Source organism: Rhinolophus sinicus, chromosome 4 (assembly GCF_057876585.1).
Source record: "Rhinolophus sinicus isolate RSI-liver-muscle chromosome 4, RSI-T2T, whole genome shotgun sequence".
NCBI lineage: Eukaryota > Metazoa > Chordata > Mammalia > Chiroptera > Rhinolophidae > Rhinolophus > Rhinolophus sinicus.
The window spans coordinates 104,116,956-104,129,776 of record NC_142504.1 but is presented as its reverse complement, the minus strand read 5'-3'; the positions used below and the strand labels follow the sequence as shown (position 1 = coordinate 104,129,776).

At 37.1% G+C, this 12,821-nt stretch overlaps 1 protein-coding gene across 4 annotated transcripts in view; it reads right to left on the bottom strand.

Moving 5' to 3' along the window:
- WDR7 (WD repeat domain 7) overlaps positions 1-12,821 on the bottom strand; it is a 299,900-nt gene that overhangs the window by 269,261 nt on the left and 17,818 nt on the right. For all 4 annotated transcript variants that reach the window (XM_019722246.3, XM_019722262.3, XM_074339915.2 and 1 more), the window contains exons 2-7: positions 12,249-12,420; positions 9,936-10,042; positions 8,282-8,360; positions 4,912-5,086; positions 3,889-3,965; positions 2,887-3,006 (exon numbers count right to left, since the gene is read on the bottom strand). In XM_019722246.3, coding sequence (XP_019577805.3) covers positions 2,887-3,006; positions 3,889-3,965; positions 4,912-5,086; positions 8,282-8,360; positions 9,936-10,042; positions 12,249-12,407 — 717 coding nt within the window. In that variant the 5' untranslated portion in view covers positions 12,408-12,420. The remainder of the gene's footprint in view (positions 1-2,886; positions 3,007-3,888; positions 3,966-4,911; positions 5,087-8,281; positions 8,361-9,935; positions 10,043-12,248; positions 12,421-12,821) is intronic.

Here is a 12,821-nt window from a genome sequence, read left to right as displayed (position 1 = left end):
CAACCTCTAGCATGCAAGGTTACGACTCCTGCTTTAGTTCTATGTTTAGTAACATTTCTAACAATACATTTTGACATCAGAACACCTCCTTATTAATAGGGGAATGACCTTACTTTACCTTATTTCATCAATGTTCTAAAACACTGTAAATAGGAAGTTAACAGACTCAGTTTTATTATTTCATAATTCTCACATATAAAAGTCTATATAATTTCATCAGCAATACAGGCTATTGACCATCAGGGCCTTATATTTGTAAGGCACCTCAGTTTACAAAATGCGATTATTATTTTATATGACCCTTAGAATCACTGCAGGAGGTGGCAGGCAAGTATTGCTACCCCACTTTATGGAGAGGAAACTGACAGAAATAAGTATTACATCACCTACTCAAGGTGAAGTGTCCAGTAAGTGGTAGAACTAGGACTGAAATCCTGGTCTTATAATTCCTGGCAGAAATTTTCTATCACTTTCTATATTTGATAATATATTCTATACTGCTAGAAATTCTCCCCAGGAAGAATGAGTAATTCAGTAGCCTAGAGTGTTTATTTCACTTCTCTAAAAAAAAAAAAGAAAATGGAGTTGCTTGCGCAGAGCCTTGAAATTAGAACAAATCCTAGCTAAATTCACCACAATTTGCTATACTATTTATCAGTATCTAACATTAGCACTACAAACGTGGCCATGAAAAGTCCAAGAAAGAATAATGAAAGGAGACCAGCTTCTCACCCTATTATCTAGCAAAACAAATTATAAAGCTAGAGAAAATAAAGCAATACAGTACGAGTGCATGCATGAATGGAAAGACAAATCAAGTCCAGAAACCGATTCAAGTAATATAGTAATAAAGTATATTATAAAGGCACAATAGAAAAATGAATCATTCAACAAATGGCATCAGAAACTGGGGTGGGGGGGAAGGGTCCATCTGGAATAAAAGTAAAATTGGATTTACATCTCACAATTTATACAAAATTAATTTCAGGTTAAACATTCAAAGGTATTTAAGATAAAATCATATAACTATTAGGAAAAAATAAAAGATTACAAAAAAAAAAATCTTAGCTTGTGGTGAGGCCTTTAGACCATGTCACAACTGTTCTGGAGACCATACAATAAAAGATGGTAATTTAACCATACTAAAACTGAAAATTTCCTTATGTCAATAAACATATGAAAACATCATCCTGGTGGGTTGTAGTGCTATCTTAGCATTAATATGCATTTCTCTGATGATTAATGGAGCTGAGAACATTTCTATATATTTATTGGCCATCTGGCTTTCCTCTTTTATGAAATGTTTTTGTCCATTTTCCTATTGAGTTGTCTGCATTTTTCAGCTTGATTCGTAGGAATTGTTTTTGTTATAAATAATAATAGACAGGTCCTTCATCATATGTGTTTATGGTAACAATCTCTCAGTCTGTGGGTTGCCTTGTCACTCTTTTGTATGCATTTAAGAAAAGGCTGTTCTCACAGGATTATAAAATGCTTACAATGAACACAAAAGTGGTATTACGTACTACCTCTGGTGAGGGCAAGGGAAGTACCAGGGGAAAAACTGTATACTTTTCACTGTATCCTCTTGTGCTCTGTTTTTATTACTACTTGCATGTGTTTTGAATTTTAAGACACAGAAGGACCCCATACAACTTCCTATAACTAAGCAGCTGGTAGCTTTTCCTCTCTAATCTTAATCTGAAAGCATAGAAGTGGCAAGGATCAGATACTGCTGCCTCAGGCAGTCCTACTACACAGCCCATTCCCTTTGAGGCAGTACAGCATGGCAGTAATCAGAGCAGCTGCGGCACTCAGACTACCTGTGATGTAATCCAGCAACTCCACTACCACTTGTGAAACCTCAGTCATTTATCCCCTCTGTGCCTCAGGTGCTTTATCTGCAAAATGGGGAAAGCAGCAATTCCTACTACAGGCAGCCTCTAAGATTACCCCACCGATCCCTGTACTCACACCTTTGTGTCATCCTCTCCCCTGGACTTTGTGACTGCTTCTAGACAAGTGAATATGGCAGAGGTGATGAGATCTCAGTTCTAAGATTAGGCGGCCCTTAGCTACACCTCCTCTTGCTCACTTACTCTGAGGGAAGACAGTTCCCAGGTTGTGAAAGGCCCACATGGCAAGGAACTAATGTTTCCAGCCAAAAGTCTGGAGGATCTAAGGCCTGCCACCTACCAAGTAAGTAAGTTGGGAAGTAGACCCTCCCCAAGCTGGGCTTTAGGATGAGATCATAGTCCCAGCATTCACCTTGATTGCAGCCTGCGAGAAACCCTGAGCCAGAGGTACCCAGCTGAGCCATGCCCGGATTCCAGACCACAGATGGGCTGGTGATTACACACATGAGTATAAATGGGTGAAGATACATGTGTAAATGGGTGGTGACACATGTGTGTGGTTTAAACTACTGTTTTGGAGTAATTTGTTATGCAGGATTAGATAACTAATATACTTCCCCTCTGAGCTATAAGGATTAAAAGAAATAAGACATGGAAAGCTTTGAAAAATATGTTAGGCTAGGCACCAGTGGTCAAAACATGCTGATTCTTCAAAGATATGTCCACCTGCAGAAAACCTACTATCACCGCATATGTTGTACTGACAAGATAATGACTAAATCAGTAGCAAAAGGTAGAAATTAAGATCCATAATGCTCATTAACTGAATCATTCTATAAACAAACAAAAAAAGACAACTACATAAGGCCAAATCCCAACACCTCAAAATATGGTATCAAAATCACACAGGAATTCCAAATGGTTAAAACATTCTTGCATCAAGCTCTTCCGTACAATTATCTTTGGAAGTCTGATAAACTAACATCTTGAAGAAGAAAATTACAACTTCTTACTTATGTAATTATCTTACCCTCCAATACCTGGAACACACAACCAAAAGTGACCTTTGTGTGAATGCACAAAAAGAGATGCTTTGGCAATTCTGACAATAAATTGGTTTGGATTCCTCCTCAAATATTGGCTCAGTATCCTAGAAAGAGAAAGATTTGTAAAATTTTAGGAATGGCTTGGTTGTCAATTAAAATTATCACCCAATGATAAAAAAAATGAAATAAAGACATCACTTGATATGTTCATCATTTTAGCCCTTCATGTGAGAACCAAGGCTGTAAAGAGCAGCAAAAAAACACTACAAAAACATCTTGGCATGACATCTTTGCTACAAAGCTGTTCAAGATTAAAATACTGACGGTAATAAGTGTCATCACTCTGACTATAACCTATGATAAAAGTTTGAGTCAAGCCTAATTTTTGTAGCTATAAGTGCTTTTAATTAAAAAAAACAACAACACACTAATCAATTCCTCCAGTTTCTCCCAAATACAATGTCTAAAAATTCCCTAGCTGAAGAGATTAGCATCAATATTGTCAGAAAATTAATCTGCCTTTCTTATTGATAAAAAAGTAACAAGGAATTCAAGCCCAAAAAACAGAGAGACAGAGAGAGACAGAGAGAGAGAGAGAGAAAGAGAGAAAGAGAGAGAGAGAAGACTAAAACTGGTTTTAAATATACTTTCTGTGATGGTTTGCTTTATTTTTTTCCCTCGAGCAAACTACATTTCAACTTAAACAGAAGCATTTGAGGAAAATCCCACCTCTTCCTACACTGTGCAATATGTTTCTCTATTTCTATCCTATAAAGCAGATGTCTACCATCAAACATGAAAAAATTAATTCACTTACAGAGACAACATTCTAGGGGATCGTCTATGCTACGTATGTCAATAGACTATCAAAAAAGAATCGCTTTATCCTTCCCCTTCAAGAAAAAAAGGGAAGGTACATAGCAACGCTAATTGAAGACTCCGTAAGGAGAAACCCGGAGCAATCATGTTCGTCTCATTTGTCTCACCTGCATGCCACTGATTTCGGAGGTGACAATCCACACCTTCAGGATGCCGGTCACTGACAGTGCAACCACAGTGTCCTCTAAGCCAAGAGGGAACAAGAAGCCAAGGTCACTAATACAATTTGCTTTATTTCTAAATAGGAACATGGTTATCATAGTAACATGAACCATGGTTCACTTTAATGAAATTAAATAACAGTATGTTTTACAATTGGCATGAAAACATAATTCTGTATTTCCTAAAATAACAGAAACCAGATTTTAAAACATAATAAAGATGACCATAAACATTGCCAACAAGGAAAATCTGTTTCTAGCTACTTGAATTTATTTTTGAATTCCAACCAAGTTTTTAATAATTTCAAATGCTCTTGATCACTACATTAAAGAACATTTATTCTTTGAAATTCATTAACTTTTAATTATCATGAATGAGCATACTCACTTTATTTCTTCAAGGCACTCGTTTCCCTGCTTTCCCACCTACCTTGCTTGCCTTCTAGACATTTTATTGTACATTATACCCTCCACAGATTGTGATCGAGAGAAAGACATGACATAAAACCTAAATTCATAAGCTTCAGGTAAGGGAGCAGTCAAACTTTCATTAAATTTAAATATACTCGTATATCATCCCCTTCCTTTTCATTATCTCCATAAAAAATGGAAACGTTTCTTATGCCTCTTAAGTGACAAAACTGGGCCTAAGAAATATACAGGTAAAACTATGATTCCTCCCACCATGCCTGCAAGAGGTTAAGACAAATCTTCCTCCACTTCACAAATACACCCACCCTATAAGATTGCCAAAAGCTAGTGATCTACTCCATGGAATAGAGATAATCTAACACTGTAATTTTTAATTCAATCAAAGATTCATAATGAAGGTAGAGGCAGACCACCAATTGTTAGTTATTTCTTAAATAAAAGAATCTAACCAGATATATTACCATATAACGTTACAGAACGCCACAACAAATAACCATTAAGTCATGGTGAAGTTCGTAACGGGCACCACACACTGACCTTGTGTCCGGTGGGATCGAATAATGCTCATGGAGCTAATCCAGTCTGGGGATATCTTGGACACTAAGGAGTATAACACCTCAAGGCTGGTGGCATCCACAACAAGGATTTCGGGATAATGGCCATGGCATAAAAGCCTTCCTTCTCTCTGAGTCCCAACAGAGAACTGGTAGAACTAAAAGGAAAGAGATTTTTAAGTGTTCCCCTTTACTTCAGATACTTGATTCCCATGCATCCATCAAGCTTATTATGATGCTCAATTCCTTCAGTAATATTTCCTGACATAATATACTCGTATGGTACATATCATATGTCTATGTATATACACACACATCAAGGTATGTTAATATTTCAAAATATCTAACAAAAATTACTCTTTTCCTAACATCTTATCCTCCCCTTTGAACTTTGGGGAATTCATGATAATTCTTTTTTATCCTCTGGCAGCATCGGAAACAGGACTGTTGAATGAACTAATAAAACACTTGAATCAAATCAGTTCCACAAATCAAAGCAAAAGGGAAGCTCCAGCGGGTCACAAAAATAAGATGAATTTTAGATGAATAGGAACAGGTGGGTATAGTATTATAATTACTAGCTATGACCAAGTAAAATTTAGAAGTAAAGATGCTTTATGTCCAAACATTATAATCAGAAGTAAATTCTGAGTAATCTAAGTGTATCATTTCACACTAGAATATGAATGGTTTTAATCATTCTCATGGTGCACATTTACTTTGTGGAAGAAAAACAGAAGAAGAACCAACACCACCATAAATTCAAAAGAATAAGATGGGTTCCCATCGACCAAAGAGCAGAGGAAGAACAACTATCAAAACGAGACCAACAACTTATCAAAGGACCCGTCTTCCCTTAGCCTCAAAATAGTGACAATCTTAGTCAAGTGATTCTTCTAGAGGATTTTTAGAAGATGAAGACACCTAAAGATCAGACTAGTACTTCTCGAGGATTGGACCTTACACAAATCAAGCTAAACACAGCACAAAGGGCAGTGCTGTAACCACTCCATAACTGGAGAAATAACATAGAAACCCAGGTCTGATCTGCTCCCACACTCACTAGTAGCCCTGTTCTCAGAGCTCAACATTGTATGTGGAGGAATACCACCTTTTCTCAACTATGGAGTACCCTGTATCAGAAGGGCTACAACTGCTGAAACATAAACATGGATCACAGAACACATGAACTTAGCTCAAGGTAGCACCACTAAACCTCGAAGAGGACGTCTGATAAAACACAGACAACCACAGGGGGCACCTCTAGACCTCAGCGGTTGGATGAAAAACACATGACACACCCTAGAGGTCCCAGGGACTACCAGGCACTCACATATAATAATGTGACTACTGGTAACCCATAGAACCGGAGGATGCGTCAAGACAGGGTGGGTACAGAGGAGCAAACCGTGTCAGTGTTCACGCAACACCAGCCAGGAGACACATGGCACTGCAGACACTACAGCAGAGCTCTCTCCGAGGGCAGGTGCATTTTATTAGACCTCTCACCTTTTTCTCTAAGGTTATACTCTCAATCTTTTGCACACTAATATTGACCTTCCTAGACCCTTTGATACTGGCAAAGAAAGTGTCCTAAATGGAGAAATAAGTTTTCCAAATATTAAACAGGGATGCCCCACATGGCAATTTATTAAGTTGGCACTTCCTTGTGATTGCACTAAGTGCCAGTGTCACCGAGTTTATCATTTCTGAGTATATAAAGCACAACTCGCTTCTGGATCTGACAGGGTGAGGCTCACACAGGAAATAACTGTCACACACGAGTCAATCTGCCAAAAAGCATCTTCTTAGAGATGGCTCCCAATTTAAATGCAGAAGGCCTAATTGAGGATCAGATAAATACACAGGCACTGAAAATATGCTGAATAAATATAATTTTTCCTAAAACGTAAACCAAAGATTTTTAAATCATAAAATTATGCAACCATCAATACTTATATCCAATGAGTTTAAGACATTTCTATATAATTTTTCAATTAAAATAAATTATCTACAAAGTCAATGACTCTACATAATTTTCTTTACCCCTTTTCTCTCTATAAACCTTGATGATTCTTTGTACGACACAAAAATAAACAATGTATGCCCTTTAAATAAAAAGCATATATCCCAACAGCATTGAAAAAGAAAATTTTCAAAGGCCTTTCCCAGGGCAAGAAATTGTCACAAAAGACCTTTACCACACTAATCACCATCTCCCTCACACACATTTTCCATTGTTTTTCTAATTTGTGTTGGCACAGGTGTTTTTTATTTTTTCTGCAACAAATGACTGTATTTGTTTTAACAGAAAGAACACAGCCCATAGAGTCAGATAAATCTGATTTGGGATCGTGGCACCAGGATGACTCACTCTGAGATCGGGGCCAAGTCATTTCATCACTCTGGGTCTCAGCTTCCTCATATGTAAAATGATAGACTCCTATTTAATCCCTAAGGATGTGGGAAGAACTAAATGAAACACCATACAAAAAAAAAAGCTTATACAATCTTGACTCAATAAATGTGAGTTCTCTCCTCTTCTCTCTCCTGCCCCATTGAGAATCACGTTTTCTATGTACTTGTAATTTTCCCAACACAGTAAATGATGAGTAAACTGAAGCACAAAGAACCTGATAATTACCATATGAAAGAGGAAGAAAGAATATAAGAACAAGACAAATGAAAAAACAAAAACTCATAGACACAGACAACAGTTTAGTGGTTACCAGAGGGTAAGGAGGGAGGGGGGTAAAGAGGGTCAAATATATGGTGAAGTGGGTTAAATACACACACACACACACACACACACACACATAGAAGAAAGAATACTAGGAATGTATCTCAGAAGCTATAGATTCCCATGTAAATTCCTGTATAAGCCAGGCATATGAAATAGTCACTTCTTCTACAGAGTTGGAAAGTCAAAAAAATATACCCAAGGACCAACTACACAAGCAATAAAAAAGACATGATCCATAAAATAGGTCAATTTGTATCAATCATGATGGAAACATAAAGGCTTTAGTAAGCGAGAATCCCATGATTTCGGATCTAGAGGAGTTACCCAGCTAGTAGAGAGGCTCTCACGCGGGTAACAGGAGAGGCTGGAAGAGCAGAAGCAGCAGTGGCGATCGGCTTACCTTACATCTTTCCACATCAGTCTCCTCGACTTTATTACCTCCCCCTACTGCACCATCTTATGAGGATACTTTTACTACTCTAATTCTAGCCTTCTTGTCATCTCCACCCATTTTGCATATCAAACTACACAGCGCAGTGTTTAAAAAACATTTTTTAATTGTATGCCCATAAAAAATTGTGCTGACTTGGACAGTTACAGAAATACTCACCTGTATGCCAGTATGTGTGCAGGCTAATTTTGTAAATTCAATACATCTGCCATCACTCACATCCCAGAGGCACATTTCTCTATAAAACAAAATCACAGCTAACTTTAAATCTGATTTTTAAAAAATACTGTTCAACTTTGTCACAATGGTTTAAAAGTAATTTTCTATTAAAACTGGTACATCAACAAAAAAAAAAAGTAGTGTATAGTCATTATTGCTGTTCATCAAAAATTCTGGTTGTCCCAACCCACCATCCCCACCTCCTTTCAAACCTACCCACCCCCACCTCGATCTGCATTCTTTCTGGGCACATGTTAGGACTGGACCTCCAAGCTCCCTTTTGGTTCGTGGAGTCTTTCTGGCCAGAAGTGATGTGGGGCCCTCCAGAACTCTCTTTCTCCTCTGCTTCTGTTCCAGATACTGGCTGCTTCAGATAGTGGTTGTTCCCTCCCCTCAACCTCAAAGTTAGGATAATAATGAAGCAGAGCAGAGCCCCAAGTGACATATGAGGGGCAAGTGACAAAAACAAGAAATAAAGGTATACTTGAAATCACTGAGATTTTTCCATTGGTTGTCAACATAGCTAGAAAATTGAACACAGCAAAAAAACAAATCAAAATTAAAGTTAACTGAATTCCAAACCTTTTCAAATTAAACATAATATTCCAGGTTTGATTCTGTATTTACTGCAGAATATGCGTGCACACAAAGAGGCTTATATCTCAAACAAAAGACACAACATTCAAAATCAGAAATGTCAATCAATGTGCCTTGTCTTTTAAAGTAATAAACCTAAGATTTATTTAACAGAAAACAACAGTACTAAAATACAATGACCCTGATATTATGCTTTTCTTTGAAATACCCTTTCCTATATCCCACATGGTATGAAACAAGTTTTCAAAAAATGTTTGATCTATTTAGATTATGTATTCTAATGTGAATTATCCTTTAATCGACCAAAAGGTACTATATTTTTACTTGATGCTGCCTCGTCTTGTTTCAAACAGTTACACAAGGTTCTTTTCAAATTCATAAAATTATGGGGAGGTTGAAAGAGACAACTTCTTAAATAATTCTCTTCCAGTTCCCCAATTCTCTTCAATAACATATTGTGTAAATATACAATTTTCTAAGCACCAAAAAAGTTTTAAAACTTCCTCACACTCTGGATCCTACAACTACTGTCTAATACCCTGTCCCCAAAAGCAAGTTATTTTCTGAAGCTTAGGAAGATATGTAGTTACATGACTGTAGTAACATACATCAATATAACTGTATGAACATTTACATGGTTTCATCGTCCAAATTTATGCTAGCCTAGCATCATCAGGTTTTTCAAACTCTCAAAGTTGTCTGCCAGCTCAATAACAATGCCATGGGAATTCATGATCAGGCTTTAACTTCTGTGGTATTCTGAGTTTCTCAAAAGCAAGGCAAAGACATAGTCATAAATTATAATAAAAGTATTGTAAAAATCACTAATCACATTCACATTTTTAACACCATAGTTCAAATATCTTTAATTTTAGATAACCAAAGCATTTATTTAAAAGATAATCCAAAAGAAAAAGAAATTTCCTACTTACTAATACACTGGTACTATTTTCAATAAAGACTTAAGAGGAAAAAAAGTGAATAAGAAAATACTTACCCACTTTCAGAAGCACTGACAATATATTGTTTGTCACTAGAAGCACAGGCTTTAGACAAACAGGTGATTGAAGCTGTATGACCAAATAACAGTGCTCGAGGATTAACCTAGAAATACACAAATTTATTGATGTAAGGACCAAATTTTTAAAAACTACTATTTTTTAGGAATACTATTAAATATTCAATATAAATATACACATATAGGTTTGAGAAGAATTGTTCAGAGCACCAAAAACTAAGAACAGCGAAACAGGGACTTTCTATTTAATGCCCACAATCACCCTGCCAAGTAGTTCTGAGGTCAAAGGTGGAACCAGGAGTTGGCACCTGTCCAGTATCATACAGCGAGTGATGGAGCCAAGGTTCAGACCAGGGCCGTCTTAAGGACCAAGCTACAGTATCTGAGGAATCGGGTGAAGAATGGGAATTACTACATAAAATAATTTAACCTCACTTATTTTTAAATAACACTTTCATGATCTAAAAGCACATTTGCAGTCTCTAGGCTGACGTCCCTAAATATAAAAACTAGAGGACAGGTACCCTCACAAATGCTGATATCAACGTTAACTATCTGGAACTAAAACTGATCTTCAGAGACTAACTAACCATTTAGTAACAGAGTCTTACAGGAAGCATTACCCAGAGTCACACAACTGCACAGAATGCCTCCTACTCTAAAGTAGTCTGGCAATCAGGACGCAAATTTATCTAGTTTGTACCAAATGGCACATTATTACTTCAGGCTACTTCAGGGTCACAGGTTATTTCATAATTAAATATTTAATACATGCAAATGATATTTATAACATATGTATAAGATATGAATAGCCACATACTCAATACGAGTTAAAAAAACAGAATATGACCAACACCTTTAAAGACCCTTTGTACCCTTCATAGCGTCCATTTTGCAAACAATGTATCCTAATTTACTAGGAAAACTAAATTGTTCAAAACCAAATATTGCTTGGGAAGAATATTGAGATTGTTCTATAGTTCTGATATGTAACACCTAAAGAGATTTTCCAAATTAAATTTATCTTAGCCATCTTTTGCACAGTTATAATTAAGAGAAAAATTCAGTCATTGTTTATGGTTAGAATAGGCCTTGAAAGTTTTCTCACACATCCAAAATTTTCTCATCCATCCAACCCCACCTTTTAAAGTCAACTTTCTTGACACTACATTCCATGCCAGCTACCACCCCATTTTCTCTGTCCCCCTTTACAGAAAAATTCCTGGGGAAATTTGTCAGAAGGGAGGTTTAAAAATGGAAAAAGACGTGCCGGTCGGTTGGCTCAGGCAGTTAGAGCTCCATGCTCCTAACTCCGAAGGCTGCTGGTTCGATTCCCACATGGGCCAGTGGGCTCTCAACCACAAGGTTGCCAGTTCAATTCCTCGAATCCCACAAGGGATGGTGGGCTCCGCCCCCTGCAACTAAGATTGAACACAGCACCTTGACCTGAGCTGCCTTCCGGATGGCTCAGTTGGTTGGAGCGCATGCTCTGAACCACAAGGTTGCTGGTTTGACTCCCGCAAGGAATGGTGGGCTGTGCCCCCTGCAACTAGCAACAGCAACTAAAACTGGAGCTGAGCTGCACCCTCCACAACTAAGACTGAAAGGACAACAACTTGACTTGGAAAAAAGTCCTGGAAGTACACACTGTTCAATAAAGTCCTGTTCCCCTTCCCCAATAAAATCTTAAAAAAAAAAAAAAAATGGAAAAAAGAGAAAAGCAGAATAAACCCTGTGGTGTTCTACTGGAATGGTAGGTACCATGTGAAGAGAGTGTGTGTGTGTGTGTGTGTGTGTGTGTGTGTCCCCAACTCTTATTTTCCTAGTCTGTCAGCTGAGAAAGCCTAGGAGCAGAGCGCATGGAGCATTCATGTCCATGATAGAATGGCAATAAACACATCGTAATTTTTAAAATAAATACAACAAAATTTACGCTTTATAAAAAGTTGTGCTCTCTTGAACACATTCACCTTAAAAGGTATAAATGTTCAAAATTGTTTTTAAATACCTTTTTGAAAGCCCCTTTAAGAATGGGTAAAAATCTTTTGAAAAATCTTAAATGTAACATATTATGCCACTTAGGGTAGATATGATATTTGAAAATAGGCAAAAGCCAGCAGAAGTTAACTCTGATGAATAATGGAAATAATCAATCTGCATAGTACCAATTTTAGTCAAAATACACTTCACAGAAAATATATTGTGAAGCCAAGTGTTATTCTGGAACTGTGTTATTCTCTATTAAGTAGTTTCTTGTATTTAAAAAGTACAACAGGCATTTCAAATACTCACTTCCAATTCTACTGAAAGATCCCAGAGACATATCTGCCCATCATGGCATCCTGTCACGATCGTGGCCCCGTCATCTGTTAAAAGGACTGCTGAGATGCAGTGTGTTGGGGCTTTGCGACCCCAAAGAACGATGGGTAGAACAAGGCTGTTTCCTGCCATTGTGTTTCCAATCCTGGAAATGTCATCAGAATAATGTCAAATATTACAGTATTTCCTTCTAAAACATATACATTTCTATTATGAAGCCAACTTGAACTTCCTAAGTGCCAAGAATTCTTCTAATGATTATATATAATGCACACATGTACAAAAATATATAAATCTCATTTTATATATATATATATATATACATAAATCTAATTAAAACCTCAATTAATCCTCACAACAAATCACGCAGTAAGTACTATTATCACTCCTCTTTCACAGATAGACAGTGAGTCATAGAGTCACAAAAGTGAAAAGTGAAGTAATGGAGGCCAACCCCAGAACCCAGGCAGCCTGACTCCAGAACCTATGGTCTAACTCACTCTGCTATGTTACCAATGACAAATGAGGCCTCCAGATCTTTTTAAG